We start from the raw sequence: 17,840 nt of genomic DNA, 5'->3' as shown, positions 1-17,840 counted from the left end.
CGCCTGCTGTCCATCTTTGACTGGGTTGTGTGAATAAAACAAGAACCTCATCTGATCAGGCCAAAGTCCTATGTAGTCCATCATTCTGTTCCTCACAGCGCCCAATCGACATCCCTCCTTTCAATGAAAGGACCCTCAAGACTGCATATACAATAAAGACCACAAACATAAACCACAAACTCTGGTCTTGCACAACTCAGTTGCCCTTAGCCCCTGACTGTTGGGAGTTCTGTGTTCTTTCTGCCAGGGAATCTTTCATACGTGTAAACCTCCAAATTTGTGGGGCGAGCAATGCAAACAGCTGGTCTCAGCAATCTGTATCGACTACATCAGTTAACCCCCCCTGGTTCTATAAACTTATCTCCGGTGCCCTACTACACTATCCTATGAAAAGCATTACTCAGAACAGCACTTTGCACAACCAGCTAAGGAAAACAATGACACAATTAAATTCAAGACAGTTGATTGCACATTTATTAAAAATCTAATTAAATTTATAATGTTGTGAAAACTATGGTTTTTCCAGTAGTGATGTATGGAAGTGAGAGCTGGACCATAAAGAAGGCTGATCGCCAAAGAATTGATGCTTTTGAATTATGGTGCTGGAGGAGACTCTTGAGAGTCCCATGGACTGCAAGAAGATCAAACCTATCCATTCTGAAGGAAATCAGCCCTGAGTGCTCACTGGAAGGACAAATCGTGAAGCTGAGGCTCCAATACTTTGGCCACCTCATGAGAAGAGAAGACTCCTTGGAAAAGACCCTGATGTTGGGAAAGATGGAGGGCACAAAGAGAAGGGGACGACAGAGGACGAGATGGTTGGACAGTGTTCTCGAAGCTACCAACATGAGTTTGACCAAACTGCGGGAGGCAGTGGAAGACAGGAGTGCCTGGCGTGCTCTGGTCCATGGGGTCACGAAGAGTCGGACACGACTAAACAACTAAATGACTACACAACAACAACATGCTAGAAGCCACCGGCACAAAGCAAGTTTATGCTTGCAGCCTGCTGAGCCTCATGACAGCACAGGGAAGGAGGGGGCTAGATGCTTCCCATTTTACTGACTGGGACACTGAGGCTAAGCGAAGGCATATACCCACATATAGATGCCGGGGGCTGAAATCACACTCCTAAGTTTTGTTTCCCTGAAGTCTTTTGTCATCAAGATTCTGCTGGAGCTTCCTAGAGAGAAAAATTGAAAAATTAAAATGAGAGAGAAATCGCACCTGAAACCCAAAGAGGAATATTCACTCAGCAGAAAAGGTTCTCCACCACAGCTGAGCAAAGAAACATTGGAGCAAGTGGAAGGCTACTTTTATTTTTTTTGTCAACAAGGCATTGTAGGCAGTCCAATCCTGTGCCTATTTACTTGGAGGTAAGTCCCACTGTGTTAAAGGGAGATTACTCCCAGGAAAGCAATTACAGTACTTGGGCACAGCAATTCTAAGCTGGCAAAGGCAAGCCTACCTCTTGTGTAAATTAAGCTGCTTCCTGACTTCTCCTGGCCAGGGGGATAGCTAGACAGGGTGTAAAAAACCATAAATCTTACAGGGTGTAAACCATAAATCTTAATTTTCTGCCTTTCCATTAAATTTAGTTACACCTGTGTGTTGTTGTTTTTTTTGTTGGTGTAAGTTTCACCAGGCTATGTGGGCTGGACCAATGAATTAAAGTAGTTAGGATAACTTTGGTTATCTGTTTCTGCATCCCTGACATTCCCCACCTCCATTTGCACTTTTTATTGATTTTATTTATTAAAAAAATATACGGTATGCCGCCATGTCATTAAAAAAAAATCAAAGCAGTTTACAGCAACAAAAGCATAAAGCTGTACAACAAAACCATTAAAAAACTAAAAACACACGTCACTTATCCAGTGTGGAAGGATGTGTTTTTAATTGCTTGCATAGTTTACACCAGTGTAACTTCTGCCAGCTTAATTCAGGCGTGCACGGCTCTCCCACAGCCAGTTTAAGCAGATATGCTGGTTTAAGACCAGGTCAGGGTGGGGTGATGAACCACAGCAGCCTAACATCTCCCAGCAATCTGTGGCTTAGGAATGCACCTTAAAAACCAATCAAGCTCTGAATCCCTTTATCTCTCGCAATGCCAATACAAATACAAATAAATGCCCTACCCATGTGGTGCTGACACAAACCCTACACTAACACTATGCAATAGAACAGAAGAGCATTAACCCCCCCTCTCTCCACCCCCCCTTCTGGCTTTCTTTTCCCCAAACTGCATGATGTCTATGACAATAGCGTCTGTGAACTGTGAAAAAGACTATCGAAAATGGAGACGCAATGTGTCATTTTCCTTGTTCATTAGTTTGTTTCTTATCACAATAAAATATTTAATTAAAAAATATTTTTTTAAAAAGGCCCAGGAGGCAACATTCTATGACAGAAGCAGCCAAGAGGCGGCACAGAGGCAAACTAAGAGTAACTTTTTGTTACACTGTCCCAAAATAGGGGAAGTGCTTTCAAGATCTGTCCCCGGCTGACCTGGCAGCGTCTGATGACATTGAGAGCTGTAGCTTTGCAGAGTTTCTACCAAAGCAGCAGAGCACCTTATTTTTAGTTAATGGTTATACAAGGAAATGGGGCTGTTGGACTTTTACCTTGCCTTGATAACAAAAAAGGGAGATTAGAATGCACACTGATTGTGAGGGGGGGTGGAGTGGAGAGAGGGAAGAAATCAGAAATCGAAAAGAGGATGAAAATGGAAGAATCAAGTTATCTGCTTTGGGGCAAGGGGGAGTTTGTTTGACCCTGAGAGAGAGGGGGGGGAATTGCAGGTCACAAAGGTGCTGTGCCCTGCTGCCAAGTGAGAGAACTTCATCCAGTTCCTCGATGAAGAGATTATTCTGTCTCATCAGAAGTGGCTGAATTCTCCTCATTTCTCTACAACATTACCTTCAGGTACAAATAGTGGTACGAACAAGCAGTCATCCCCTCTGCATGTTTACTCGGAAGCCAAGCCTCACTTGGGACTTGCTCCCAAGTAAGCAACAGCTACAGAATTGGATGCACAGATTGTTCAGGACTGGTACAAAAGAAAGAGTTAAACTGTTTGCAACTGCAGATCACCCACTTTCTTTTGAGGAACCACAGGTGCAAATCAGTTAGGAGGTATCTGCATCATGTATATGGTTCTATATAAAGATGGACATAGCATGCATGCAAGCCTCAAAGGACAAAGCCAATGTACACCTATATGTGTGTCAGTCGATTATCATTTACTTTTGTGTGCTTATATTGTAAACTGCCCTGTGATCCTCGGATGAAGGGTAGTATAAAATTTAATAAAGAATAAAAAACAGGCGGATATACATGTTGAATACTGTATACAGAATACAGTACAGTGGAACCTCGGTTTACGAACACCTCGGTTTACAAATTTTCGGTTTACGAACGCCGCGGACCCATCTGGAACGGATTGATTCACTTTCCATTACTTTCAATGGGAAAGTTCGCTTCAGTTTATGAACAGACTTCTGGAACCAATTGTGTTCATAAACCGAGGTACCAGTGTACATATATAATACATGCAATACACACGAATGCAAATGTAAGACAGCAAATGACTATCAAGCATGCACAATCAGGGCCAAAAATGTTCTACAAAATGCAAAGACCTGCATGGCTCCTGCTTGCCAAAAGATGCAGAGATGGCAGCTAATACGCTAACAATAAAAAAGTACTGTATGTTCAGAGCCTCTGGAACCAACAGCGTAGCTATTGCAAACCAGGGCCAGGAGCAAAACTGATCTGAAGGCCATGCATCTGTAGTGCAGAGACTGCATTTCACTTTCGCAAGTTGCAACACAATACATGACAAGGTCCTGCGTTTGCGGAGGCGTCAGAAAGTGAAAGAGCTGGCGGCGGCGGCGGCGGCCGTCCACAACTCTTGCTGCACTTCTTGGAAACAAAGTTGTGCAGGCAGCCCGGTGTACGCGTAAGCAAGTCCGTCCCGCTGGTTTGCAGCGGAGGTTTTTCTTCCAGCCCGGCACGGAGTGCAAAACTCTCCGCAGTGCAAAACTTTTGCAGAGGCGGAGCGCGCGCAAAGCAATTCATCGCCGCCTTGCCATCTCAGCCGCGGGCGCTTTATTCTTCTGCTGGCGTCGCTTCGCATCCTTCATCCCACTCCGGCCCCCACGTGGCCGCGGCGCACCTGAGCGGGACCCCGCCGTCCAATGGGAGCGCGGGGCGTGGGCGTGGCCGCAGGGCGTGGCGGTGCCCCCCCCATGCCTTATCTATATATAAAAAGGGAGGGGGGGTCCGGCGCGGCCGGTAGGCAGGTGCGGGGTGCTGATTGGCCGGAGGGCGCGCGGGCGTGCGAGCGAGCGGCGGCCGTTGCTGATTGGGCGTTGGGCGCCGCGAGGGGCGAGGGTGTGTCCGTGGGCGCGAGGCGGGCAGAGGCAGAGGCAGGCGGGCGGGCGCGCGGAGAGGAGGAGGAGGAGGAGGAGGAGGAGGGGGCGCTTCGCCGACGTTCGGCGTTCGGCCGCGGCGGCACCAACGGACGGGACTGCCGGGCGGGAGGCAGGCAGGCAGGCGGCCAACAGGTGGAGGAGGAGGAGAAGGCGGAGAGGCGGAGGCGGACGCAGCCGGCGGGGATGCTGAGCGAAGCGGAGAGCGTTGGAGGAGGAGCCGTTACCGGCCCCGGGGAGAGCCCCGCGGGGGAGCCCGCGGCCGGGGTGGCCAAGCCCGCTCCTCCCGCGGCAGCCTTACCCGCGGCACCCGCGGCCGGCGGCGCAGCTCGGAGCCAGGCGGCCAAGCGCGTCTTAGGTGAGGGGGCTGAGGTGGGGGGGGGGCTGAGGAGGGAGGAGACCCTCTGAGGGAGCCGTTTGCCCCGCGAGCCCCTGAGGGAGGGGCCTGAGGGGTGGGCGGGGCCAGCGCGGAGCTCTGGAGCGGGGGATGTGCTGGGTGGGCGGGGCCACTGGGGAGGGGAGGGGCTAGGCGCCAGGGAGGCTGGGGGCTTGTCCCCAAAAGGTTGGAGTGGAAAAACACTTGGCAAAGTTTGTAGTAGGAGTGCTCTAGAGAAAAAAGTGTTTTAGGGAAACTCAGGCTCTGAGGTGTGGGGCAGGGGTGTGGCTTAAGAGGTTGGGGGCGGGGTCGCTTGGGGGCGGGGCTCGTGGGGCAGGTGACCAAGGTTTTTTTTTCTTCGCGTGGGGAACTCACTAACTTTGCAAAGTTTGTAGGAACACCTTTTTAATGAAAAAAAGTGATTAAGAAAAGCGCGGACTCTGAGGTGTGGGGCAGGGGGTGTGGCTTGAGGGATTGTGGGCGGGGTCACTTGGGCAGAGGCGGGGCTATGAGTCAGGGAGGCTGAAGGCTGGTCCCCAAAAAGGTTGGGGCAAAAAAACACTTAACTTGGCAAAGTTTGTGGCAGGAGCAGTTTATATATATATATATATATATATATATATATATATATATATATATATATATATATATATATATATATATATATAATATGGTCAGGCTCTGATGTGTGGGACAGGGGTGTGGCTTAAGAGGTTGGGGGCGGTGTCCCTTGGGGGCGGGGCTAGTGGGGCAGGGAAACCCACTAACTTGGCAAAGTTTGTAGGAGCACTTTTTAAATGAAAAAGGTGTTTAAGAGAAGCTCAGGCTCTGAGGTGTGGGACAGGGATGTGGCTTGAAGGATTGTGGGCGGGGTCACTTGGGCAGAGGCGGGCCTGGGAGGGTGGGAGCCACATCTCCAAAACGTTAAACAGCTTGTTTGGCATGGGGGTGGGGGTGGGGTGTTAACCAACTTGATACAGTTTGCGTTAAGAGCACTTTTTAAAAGAAAAGTGCTATATCAGGCTTTGAGGCAAGGGGCAGTGTTGTAGCAAAAAACACTAACTGCCCTAAATTTGTGGAAGCAGCACTTCTTTTTTTAAAGCGAAGACTAAATTATAGCAGAGCAAGTTTTGAGGTCCTAAGAATGGGGAGCGTCTTAAGGGTCTGTGCACAGAGTCACTTGGGTGCGGAGATGTGGCTCATTTGACAAAAACACTAACTTGGCCAAGTTTACTTTGGGAGCCCTTTAAAACAGACTGAGGTGTGGAGCAGGGGGGTAACTTAAGGGCTTGTGGGTGGGGCAGAAGGGCTAGACACCTGAGAGGGTGGGGGTCATTACCGCAAGGGATTGGGGCTTAATTGGCTAGATCCTTAATTGGCTAAATTTGTTGCTCTAGCTCAGCGGTTCCCAAACTTACAATAATTTTGAGAGTTTTAGTCTTACCAGCATACTACTACTTGGGGAGAAATAATTTGGGGAAAGTTTTACTTAATTCCGTTTTGTGTTTGAATTGCATTCCACAGCTCTTTTTTTTGTCCTGTACCATTTGAAATGCTTTGAGATCCCCCACAGGGGGTCTACATGCCACACTTTGGGATACATTTCTCTAATACTGGGAAATAGCTTTTCATGTACCCAGACTTTGTTAGGGGGGGCAGAACTATCTGTGACATGATTGGTCAGCTAAGTGTTTATTTTTCTTTACTTGATGGGGGGGCAACTGCCCCCTGTGCCCGCCCCTGCTATGCCCATGCATGTACCTGGTTCTTTTAAGAGGGGAAGGACCTCACCACACATGCCACCTTGAGCTCATTGAAAGTGGGATATAAATGCAAGCGTTAATTAATTTTAATTAGGAGATACTAGGGTTTGAATATGAGTTCAATGCATGTTGCCCATTGGTGAAGCTATGGCTCCTCCCTTGCTGGCAGAGGAATTTGACCCTTTTGCCTTGGAAATAGTTTAAACTCTGCCACCTCTCCTCTCACATTCCCCCATCATAAAGAGATGCCCGAATGGTGTGCTGTAGCTTTTTACAGGATAAGCACTTATGTACCGGTAGGTAGGATGCTCGGAAGTGTTCTTGGCTTGGGGCTGGTGAGAGGGGGTTGTTTAGGGTTTCATGGGAGAGATGGGTATGGGGCTGCTTGCTTCAGAGTAAAGGTGTTGTTTTTGCTTAAAATTCCTGGCCTTATAGAGAGAGAAAATCCCCTCATTAGTTTACTTTTATTGTTTGCATTTATATTTCTAAAAATCTCAGGGTGTCATACATCTTTCTTCCCCTCATTCAGTCCTCACAACAACCATGTGATGTAGGTTAGGTTGAGAGGCAGTGTCTGAACCAAGGTTACCCAATGAGCTTCATAGCTGAGTGGGGATTGTGAACCCTGGTTTCCCAGGTACTGGTCTGACACTCTAACCACTATGCCACATTGGCTAGACCTCTGGCAGTTGAAACTGATGCAAATGAAGTTGGAGCCATGAGAATTCTGCCTCCTAAAAGTCTATTGATGGAATTGACCAATGACGTAAAAGTGTGTACTGCTTCTTTAAAGCCTAGAGAAGCTGGGACTGTATATTGCCATGTTAGGTGTCCATATGAGTTCTCTGAAAGGAGGACTGTGTCCACTAGATTCTGTTTTAAAACATTTCTATGTCACCCTCTTTAAACCACTCACAACCCCCCCAAGGTCATACAACAAAGTATATACGGTAATAACTATGCAGTCATAGTGGGTTGAAATAAAAATTAGCTAGTCTTAGGGCAAATCTTAGCTTGTTTTGGAACTCCTGACCTGAACCCAAACTCTTAATGCTTGCTTGGGGTATGGAAGTGGCTCAGAGGTGTGCTTAGAAGAGAAAGATGTTTCACCAGGTGGGTAGAAGTGTATCTGCCTCTCAACATGTTAATTTTTCTTTCTTTCTTGCCAACAACTTGCAGCCACCCAGGTGCAGGGCACTGTGAAATGGTTCAACGTCCGCAATGGCTATGGATTTATAAACAGGTGAGCCTCCCTCGTTTACCTCCCCAAAGGCTTGGAAGATGCATGAAACTCTGGGGCCTTTTATTTTACATGCTTGTTAATTTATAAATTTGATTTACGTTCCATCCTTCCTCCCAAAGGAAGAACAGGCTTGGTTGCAATGGACTCTTCATCTAGGGAGGTCAGAACCAGCTGGAGTTCTGTCAACTCCTGATCAACAAAATGCAAAACTTTGAGTTTTACAACCAAACTTTTAAGGAAGACTACTATAGTTTAATCTATTGAAATTTATTGACTTAAATAATAAACTGACAGTGATTACATAAAAAAGAACCTTCCTGGATCAGACCAGTGGCCCATCTGGTCCAGCATCCCGTTCTTCTAGTGACCAGCCAGATGCCTATCGGAAGACTGCAAGCAGGATCTGAGTACAGTAGCATTCAATCTTAACAAGAAAGTCCCCCAATCTACTGGATTCCCACTACGGTGGCTGATGGTAAAGGAGGCCAGGCTTGACTAGTAGCAGGGCCGTCTTACCCATAGGTGCCAGGGGTGCAGGGCTCTCAGGGGCTCCAGGTCGAGAGTCCGGGGAAGAGCCCACCCGTCGGTTGGAGCGCTGTGGCGGGTTCTTCTGCTGTGCGAGTTCAGGGGTGACTGAGCCAGCGAGACACTGAGGCAGCCAGCTGGCTCTGCCCTCCTGCGCGCCTGGGACTGGGCAACCGGGGAGGGGGGCGGGCGGGCGCCAGGCGGATCTTTGCACCCTGGCGCCACATATGCTTAAGACAGCCCTGACTAGTAGTTATGTCTTCAGTTCGTTTTGAACGTTGACTGTGAATTAGCAATGAAGAGAACTGCACTTTGATGAAATGAACTTTCTCTTAAGTGAACTGAGCCTGAAATTAAGCCTAGTGCTACAAAACAGAGCTGCTTCTCAGTTCCTTAATTTCTCTTGGAGAGCCTCTGAGTCACAGGAGCAAAGACTAACCCAGAAATTGTCAGCTGGTTTGCTTTCACGGAAAAAAAAAATGTGCCCCACCCAATATAACTCTAGTGAAAGACTTGAGCATACCTGAGCAAGATTTCCAGTACATCCTTGTAGAACTAATCTACTGAAACACAAGAACTCCTTAACAGGTCTCTATGTGAATGCTCGGAAGAGGCTTCCTTGGACCTTTGTGCATTTGACCGAATCTCCTTACAAACAGAACACTGTTTTTGCTCGTGTGTGATTTTAGAAATCTGGGCTGCTTGGTTGGACTAATCTGCCAGACGTGTGTGGCGTGGCTAATACAAACAGCTGATTAAGCCAAGAAGCAGAGCGGTGACACTCCCAGCGAGCCAGCCAAGGACTTGGGATTGCTTATCCATTCTGTGTGTTAGTACTGTGATGCCTTCTTTGGGTGGCTGTATGTAAATGGAATTGGCTATGCTAGCAGAAAGCCACTGCTTAATACTAATAGCATGGATTTCTGGTGAAGGTGATAGAGCAAAGCAGGGACATAGCCAGGATCAAAATTAGGGGGGGCAAGGGGCGGGGCCAAGGCACGGGGGGAGGGGCCACAGTGGGGCAAGGAAAGCCATGGTCGTTCAGGGGCGAGGGGGCGCCAGGATCAGCCCGAAATAGGGCTGCTCTGACTCCCTTCTCCCCCTCCGCGATCGGCAGGGGCGAGGGGGCGCCAGGATCAGCCCGAAATCGGGCTGCTCCGACCTCCTCCTCCCCCTCCGCGATCGGCAGGGGCGAGGGGGCAACAGGATCAGCCCGAAATCGGGCTGCTACGATCCCCTCCTCCCCCTCCGCCATCGCCGGGGCGGGTAGAAGGAAAGCTGGCTTTCCCTCCACCCGCCCCACAGCCAGCAAGGGAGAAGGGAGACGTCCCTTCTAGCCGGCTGGCTGTGGGGCGGGTGGAGGGAAAGCCCCAGAGCCACGCAAAGCGTTTGGCTGGCTTTTCCTCCACCCGCCCCACAGCCAGCCAGGGAGAAGGGAGACGGCACCGGGCGACGGCGGGCAGCAGGGCAGGCTGGTCACCAGCAGCCCTGCTTCTAGGGGGGGGGGCAACTGCCCCCCCCGCCTACGCCCATGGAGCAAAGAGCTAGAAGATTTCAGATGCTATGTGTGTAACAGCAGTGTTTAACTTAAAGGAGACCTGTTGTCAGACTGGGAATGTCTGTATTTTATTAAAGTCAAACTTCTCATAACACACAGCAGAAACTTAGATAGCAATCACATGAATCAGTTATAGTTCTCCTTCTACGCTTGTGGAAAACACTGCCTGTGTCTCATTTCTCTCAGCTTCCTCAGACTAGGTTAGCTGGGTGCCTGTCCCAGTTGAAGAACTACCAAGTGGGTATGGTGGTAGTGACCGTGACCATAGGTTGGTATAGGAACAGACACGTTAAAGCTGTGTTGTGGGTGCTGGGCACGTTACTCAAATTGCAGCAGGGTCAGGTGGGGTATTGCCCCCCCCCCCCACAAACGTTTTGTTACTTCCCTGCCTCCAAGCTGTGGGAGATGGGATCTGGCTAAAATTGGGAGAGGATTATTGACCTCATACCTCCCCACTCCCTAATTTGAGCCCTCATTTGGCATACATGAAATCCACACCTCTCACCCTCCGAGTATTCTGAGCTTTGTCTCCATCTCCTTCCCTCAATACAGGAATGATACCAAGGAGGATGTGTTTGTGCACCAGGTAAGAAACACACTAAAGTTCATTCTCTTTGCCCTCTTCTCTGTTATGCTGTAGGCTTGTGTCCCAATCACAAGCTCACTCCATGTGGTAAATAAGAGTTAGCAAACAGAAATCTGAATTATGGGGCTCTGCTGGATTTCCTCGAGGAAATTTCGAGGTGGGAATCATTGTTTGAATTAAAGACAGACCCCCCTAAAGCCTTCTCTTTAGGTGATCAGATGTCCATTAGATAGGCACTAAGCTTTAAGGACGCAAAGCTTGTATTGCTGAACTGGATGGGTAACTTATTAAATAGATTTTTTAAAAAATCCTTCCAGTAGCACCTTAGAGACCAACTAAGTTTGTCATAGGTATGAGCTTTCATTATCTGAAGTGTGCATACACACGAAAGCTCATACCTATGACAAAGTTGGTTGGTCTCTAAGGTGCTACTGGAAGGATTTTTTTTATTTTGTTTCAATTAATTGCACATTTATTCAAAATCCAACTTAAACTATTTAGCTTAATTCATTCATCCATTGAGAGAAAGAGGTAGGGATTGGCCAATAAATGTATATACAGCGGTACCTCGACATCCAAATGCCTCGATGTCCAAAGGTTTCAACTTACAAAGTTGGCAAACCTGGAGGTCTTTTCGCCGCGTGTGCGTTCTACGCCTGCGCAGAAGCGGTGCGCATGGTCTCCACATGTGCAGAAGCTCAAAATCACACTTCACGCATGCGCAAAATGGACGCTTCGACAACCGAAGGTTTCGACTTACGAAGAGCCCCACGGAACGGATCGCCTTCGTAAGTCGAGGTACCAGTGTATGGACTGTGCCTGGATCAAGGGACTGCGTCAGACCAACACGGCTACCTACCTGTAACTAGTATTATTAAATAGATGTGCAACTCTTTTGTACATTAGGAGCTACCTCTTTTAAGGTAGGTTAGCATTGCCATCCAGATAAAGCTTTAGAAGAACTTCAGTTACTACAAGTTATTATTCCTGTAAACCCCAAACAACATGGTTCTCCTAGGACTACTCTGTCTATGTACATGGTTTGGAGAATGTTCTATTCTTAAAACTTGCATCAGTAGCCAAATAAGTCTGCTAGTAGTTATAAAAGAACATTGAAAAGAGCTACGGTATCTCCAATTGTTTGAGAGTTTGCTAATTCAGTTAGCATATAGTTATTGTGTATTCTCTGTAGCTGATGGGATAAGGTATTTGCTTTCTTCCCCACTTCTCAAGGAAGAGAGATGCTGCATCCCAGAAACTTGGTGTAGCTAAAATGGTTTGTTGCTGGTGCTTACAAAAGGGTCTCACTCTCGGTTTAACTTGGGAATTGGTAAAAACTTGAGAATGTAGCATGAGTTACATCGCCTTCCTGAAAAGTTCATGTTGTCTTCTCTGCACTTTACTAGACAGCAATTAAGAGGAACAACCCCCGTAAATTCCTCCGAAGTGTTGGAGACGGGGAAACGGTGGAGTTTGATGTTGTGGAAGGAGAGAAGGTAAGTTGTGGAAGGAGAGAAGGTAAGAGGACTGTGGTGCTAGCCTTCCAGCCGTTGAAGACTGTGATGGAAGAGTTTTTCCCACTCCCTTTGTTCCTTGTTTTCTTTTGCAGGGGGCTGAGGCAGCCAATGTGACTGGCCCAGGCGGCGTTCCTGTGAAGGGCAGCCGCTATGCTCCCAACCGCCGCCGCTTTCGCAGGTTCATTCCCAGGCCCCGGCAGGCCCAACAGCCACAGGATGCCACCCGGACAGAAGGGGCCGCAGAGACGATCAGCGAGGGGGAGAGGGCTGATGATGCTGTACAGCAGCGCCCTCGAAGGAGGCGCCCCCCACCATTTTTCTTCCGCCGGAGATTTGTGCGGGGGCCTAGGGCTCAAGCCCAGCAGCAGCAGGCCCAGCCAGCAGAAGTGAGTCCTCTGTGGGGCTGGAATTCTCTAGAGAACCTGTTGAGAGGTGGGAGATGCACTCACACACAAAACACAGCCCTACACATAAGTGAATTTGTATAGAATGTCGTTGTGCCAAACGGCCTTCATCACTGAGCCATGATCTTCTTTGGCGATCACTTGTAGCTGAGTAAGATGGTCTTCCCTGAACACAGTCTTAACAGCGACTGTGGAGGCCAATTCTGGAGCCACACGTCCTTCCACAGTGGGGACATAGGTTTCCGGGCAGGAGTTGATCACGGTGAGGGTGTGCCAAGCGTACCTTCCTCTTAGCACATTTCCCACTTTCATACTGAATTCGAGTCTCTTCAAAGCCCATGGCACCTTTGTTAAAGGCTGTTCTCCAATTGGAGCGCTCGCTGGCCAGTGTTTCCCAGTTGTCAGTGTTTATAAAAACGATTTGGCTTGAGAGTTTTTGAACCTCTTTTGTTGACCACACTTTCAATTTTCAAGTTTAGAATAGAGTAGTTGCTTTGGAAGACGATCATCAGACATCTGAACAACATGACCAGTCCAGTGAAGTTGATGTTGAAGAATCATTGCTTCAACACTGGTGCTCTTTGCTTCTTCCAGTACCCTGGTATTAGTTCACCTGCCATCCTTTGTACCAGTGGTTCTAAGTGGCTCTTCTGGCCTTTGGGTAAGAGCAGCTTGAGATAATACCCTGAGGAACTGAAGGCATTGTGATATTTCTCCCTCAGGGCAGTGAAAGCACAGAACCCAAAGATGCCACCCAGCCTGAGGGAGATCAGCAACAGCAGATCCAGGCTGGTGAGAGAGCCCCAGCCCCTCGCTTCCGTCCCAGATACCGCAGGTAAAGCTGCAGGCAGCACCATCATATCTGTGACTTCACCCAGTAACACCCAGGGGTGGTATTTCAGTTACAAACCATCTTTCCCTTCACAACATTCCCTCTGGGGACCTACATACGCATGATCAAAGCAAAGAGTAGGGTTATTTAGGCCGGTGTCCTCTTTGTATGCTGTTCACATGCTTGATGTACAGGAGAATCTTCCCTACTCTTTAAGGCACAGCATAGTGTTTAAAGCAGGCATCCCCAAACTTCGGCCCTCCAGATGTTTTGGACTACAATTCCCATCATCCCTGACCACTGATCCTGTTAGCTAGGGATCTTGGGAGTTGTAGGCCAAAACATCTGGAGGGCCGCAGTTTGGGGATGCCTGGTTTAAAGGAATAAGGGGAGTACAGTCGTACCTTGGAAGTCAAATATTCTTTATATCCTGCCGCTTGTCCCAGAAGGGAGAATGGGGTGGCTAGCAACTTAAAACAATACGTTAATCATTAAAAACTTTTAAACCACAAACTAATCTTCATCAATAAAAGCAGCATCAGGTAATATAGCCCTGAGACCAACCATACTCCAAAGACCTGAACGCACAGGTGAGTTTTCAAATTATGCCTGAACATAGCCAGAGGGAGGAGGCGGCTCCATAAGCAGAGTGTGACTATCCTTTGCTTTTCCAGACCTTTCCGCCCCCGCCCACCGCAGCAGCCCACCACTGAGGGAGGAGATGGCGAGACAAAGGCGGCACAAGCCCCAGCGGACGGTATCCGCCCTGAGCCCCAGCGCCAGCGCAACCGACCTTACTTCCAGCGCAGGCGCCAGCAAACAGCTGCCGCCCGCCAGACTGCAACTGAGGTGAGATCCAGGGACTACTGATCGATCCTACAGATGGATAGGATGGGATCTCTGGCCATCAATACCAGCCTCTGTTCTTCCATCTCGGTCACTTTGGAAGCTCTAGAAACATGGCTGTGTTTAGTGCATTTGTTAAAAATTCAATGGCTGAGATAGATGGGAAGCCTTATCTATTTATTTTTGTATTTCTTTACTATGTATTTTGTTTGTTTCAGAGAGTTAGCAACTCTCAAAGCGGCTCACATCAGTTAAAAATAAAGGCGTCCCCTGGTAAAACATAATCTAAAGAGATTTCCCTTTTCCCTTTTGTGTTTTTTGCTTTTTGGAATAATAAAATATGTTGAAATTTAATAAATAAATAATACTCTAAAGAGAGTGGGTTCTTTATCTTAACCCAAGTGCTCATCAAATGCTCTGAACAGGAGGAACCTTGCTCTCCAAAGCTCTCCAGATAATTCTGCAACCATTGGCTTAAAAGATGTACAAAGCAATGTGTTCTGTACACTGCAAACATGGGTTAAACTTCTTAAAGCAGTGGGATTTCAAACTGGCTAGTTATAGTCTGCTCTCCTAAATGGAAGTAGAAGTAATTTGAAAAGAGGTAAAATATAGCCAGTGCTTACTTAAAAATTTGTTTGTCCCAACTGTGTGATATTACAAAGCAGGGAGGCAAAACGAATCTCCTTCACTTCCAACTCCGTCTCTTTTTCCTTTTTTACTGGGGTGGGGAGCTCCCCCTGTCATTTGCTTTATTTATACCCATGGCTCCTATGCTCAGCCCTCGCAAGAAATGTAAGCAATGCAAACAGGGATCTGCTAAAGAAAGAAATCTCTCTGCCTGCTGACGTGGCAAAGCTGCCTCGTTCTTTCTCAGTATCCAAATCTCCCACTCGCTGTTTCGAAGGGCTGTGCGATGGGCAAGATCTTGTGCCCTCCTTTGACATAGGTGAGGGGCACCCATAAACCTGAGCTAGGTTTCTGTAGATCCGGAGGAACTGCACACTCTGCATGCGCATTCAACTACCAAACCTAAAAATGGACTGCGTGTCAATGCCGAACTCTAGTCAGAAACCTAACCCCGCTTTTCCCCCCTGCCCAAGGCTACCACAGCTACCAAAGAGCAGCCTGCTCCGAGCTCTGCTGCTGCTGGTGGAGACACCCCGGCCACTAGCACACCTGCGATGGCTCAAGAAGCAGTGGTGGAAGCCAGCAAGCCTGCTTCCCCAGCCCAGGAGAGTCCCTCCCAGCCGCTGCCGGAGATCCAGCAACAGCTTGTGGATGTAAGTAGATGCTGGCAGTGAAAGGCCCTTAGTTCCCTTAGAGTACTCCGTTCCCAGGACAAATTCACAGAAGCAAGCCAGCCCTATTCTAACCAGAGATGTTCCTGGACAGGGGCTGCAGGGAGTTGCAGTCCTACGGCATGTGGGGGGGGCACAGGTTTTGCCTCTCCCTGTTGTAAACCAAGGTGCATGAAGGAGCGTCTCCACCCCCATTGTTCAGCCCGGAGACACTGAGGTCCAGTGCCAAGGGCCTTCTGGCGGTTCCTTTGCTGCAAGAGGCCAAATTACAGGGAACCAGGCAGAGGGCCTTCTCGGTAGTGGCACCCGCCCTGTGGAACGCCCTCCTACCAGATGTCAAAAAGAAAAATAACTACCAGACTTTTAGAGGACATCTGAAGGCAGCCCTGTTAAGGGAAGCTTTTAATCTTTTAAGAAATTAGTGTATACACAGAAATACAGTGGTACCTCTACTTACGAATTTAATGCGTTCCGAACGCACATTTGTAAGTCGAAAAAAGTCAAATCTCATAGGAATGCATTGGGAGAAAAAAATTCGAAAGTCGAAGCAACCCTATCTAAAAATTCGTAAGTGGAAAAAATCCTATCTAAACCGCATCCAAGATGGCGGACGGAGCTCCGTTCGTAAGTAGAAACATTCGTAAGTAGAGTTATTCGTAAGTAGAGGTACCACTGTATTTCTGTTGGAAGCCGCCCAGAGTGGCTGGGGAAACCCAGCCAGATGGGCGGGGTATAAAGAATAAATTATTATTATTATTATTATGAATTCTGGTTAATGCAGGCTGCTAAGAGCCATTAGGTCTTTCTGGCCCGCTGTCGTGTTTTCCTTTGCCACATGGTGTCCTCCGTGAGTTAACTTCAGAGAAGTAAAGTTATTGGTACAGAAAGGGGCAGGCTTGCCAGCAGGGCTATTTTTTCTTTACAGATCTCAACACCTGAGCCTGGGGGAGAGCTGGCCCCAGCCCTACTGGCGTGATGAACCTGCACACGGTGAGGGGATGCCAAGAGCTGTGATCTGGTAAGGACGCCTGGGCAGGAATGCTAAAACTGAACAGAGATGCCGTCGATTTATTACATTTGCATTGTGCCATCTGAGGAACCCAGGCAGTGCATAAGTGGTCTCTCCTCCACACTTTATCCTCACAGCAACCCTGTGAGGTGGTTTAGCCAGAGGAATTGGCTCAAGGCCTGCTAATAGCTGGATGAGACTTTAACGGTTGGCAGTCTGCTAAGGTTTCCAGATTTGAGGCACTTGTGTGCCTTACATCTGCTAGGAAACAGTCTGAATGGAAACGTCTAAATCTTTGAAGCAAGCTAGTTTTTCTTCCCCGTCCTTTGGGTTCCACTACTGTTGTGCCATAGTGCTTCACTGGGCATATGATTTCAGAAGTGAAGAATAAGTAAAGATGGCGAGATGTGCTGGGCCCCGTCTCTGGTTGTCAGCCTCTTCTGAAAGGGAGCTTTTTGGCATTTAAGAGCTGCATGGCAAAGGAAGGAAGAAGTCACACCTCCTGAATTACTTCTAAGCTCTCAAAGGCACAAGAGGATGCTTTGAGAGGCTTGAGGGGTTATCTCTAAGAAGAGGGATTAACACATCTTGCTGAAAATTCAGACTGACTTCTGTTTCTCACCATAAACTACAATTTTCAAGGTTTTTTATGGGAAACATTGATGCTTAAAACTTGCATCCCTGCAGTCTGAACTATGCCCCCATAACTTATGTACTTCTTCTAGAGCTTGGTATTTACCTTGTGGGAATAGCAGCCCTCTGTCCTATTCTGCAAATGCATCCCCACAACTTCTGCTCCCCGAGGGCGGCTGCTTCCAGCTTCTCGTTCTGTCTCTGACCGCATCTTTCCCCTTCCACAGGTGTCCTCAATGTGCCTACAACCCAAGTTACCTCATCCTGCACTTGAAGAGACCCCAAACTTCACCAGTACCCCCTTTGCTGCTGTTGAAGCCCTGAATGTGAAAAAAAATTAGTAAACCCGAGGGGGGGAATTTGACCAAAAAGATAACTCGCTTTGCTTTAAAAAACCTTCTGAGGGGTTTGTCTTCCCTCTCCCACAGCTTTGCCAGTTTGAGACAAATAAACTGGCTGTTGAATCTTCAGTTACTTTTTTCTCCCCCATTGTTGAAGAACACCCTGTGTGAACCATTGTGTGCAGTTTGGGCGTCAGTAAAAAAAAATTGCACAGACTTGGTGTCCCTTGTGTTTTCTTCCCACCCCCAAGGAAATAAATGTTATCTTAAGGTGCTGCTTCGTCCTTTACCCCACAGCTCTTGGTGAGGGCATTTGCGGAGGATCCTGATCTTAAGGAATCCTAAAACCTACCCCATAATCCTTAAAAAATAACTTAAGAGGAAGTGGAGAATAGCGCCTGGCACCAAAGTGTTGCTGCTTGCAGAGTACTTTGCAGAGGGGCCGCAACCGACATTTGGATGGATAGAGGTCA

At 48.1% G+C, this 17,840-nt stretch overlaps 1 protein-coding gene across 1 annotated transcript; it reads left to right on the top strand.

Annotated features, from left to right (window-relative positions):
* The first annotated feature begins 4,527 nt into the window (after positions 1-4,527).
* On the top strand, positions 4,528-17,583 carry YBX2 (Y-box binding protein 2). Its single transcript, XM_035135914.3, has 10 exons — positions 4,528-4,791; positions 7,752-7,815; positions 10,451-10,484; positions 11,891-11,980; positions 12,094-12,387; positions 13,128-13,240; positions 13,912-14,086; positions 15,187-15,366; positions 16,310-16,402; positions 17,254-17,583. The coding sequence occupies exons 1-9, from the start codon at positions 4,620-4,622 to the stop codon at positions 16,358-16,360; spliced, it is 1,173 nt and encodes a 390-aa protein (XP_034991805.1). The 5' UTR covers positions 4,528-4,619; the 3' UTR covers positions 16,361-16,402; positions 17,254-17,583.
* The last annotated feature ends 257 nt before the right edge of the window (positions 17,584-17,840 follow it).

This window comes from Zootoca vivipara, chromosome 12 (assembly GCF_965207765.1).
Source record: "Zootoca vivipara chromosome 12, rZooViv2.hap1.1, whole genome shotgun sequence".
In the NCBI taxonomy this organism is placed as follows: Eukaryota; Metazoa; Chordata; class Lepidosauria; order Squamata; family Lacertidae; genus Zootoca; species Zootoca vivipara.
The sequence above is the reverse complement of the archived record's forward strand: the minus strand, read 5'-3'. Positions and strand labels throughout refer to the sequence as shown.

What these genes read in the sequence shown, in the direction of transcription:
- YBX2 (XM_035135914.3), top strand. Translation starts at nt 4,620, where the DNA reads ATGCTGAGCGAAGCGGAGAGCGTTGGAGGAGGAGCCGTTACCGGCCCC. An exon ending in GGCTATGGATTTATAAACAG is followed by an intron (nt 7,816 to 10,450) that starts GTGAGCCTCCCT and finishes CCCTCAATACAG; the next exon opens with GAATGATACCAAGGAGGATG. An exon ending in ATGTTGTGGAAGGAGAGAAG is followed by an intron (nt 11,981 to 12,093) that starts GTAAGTTGTGGA and finishes TTTCTTTTGCAG; the next exon opens with GGGGCTGAGGCAGCCAATGT.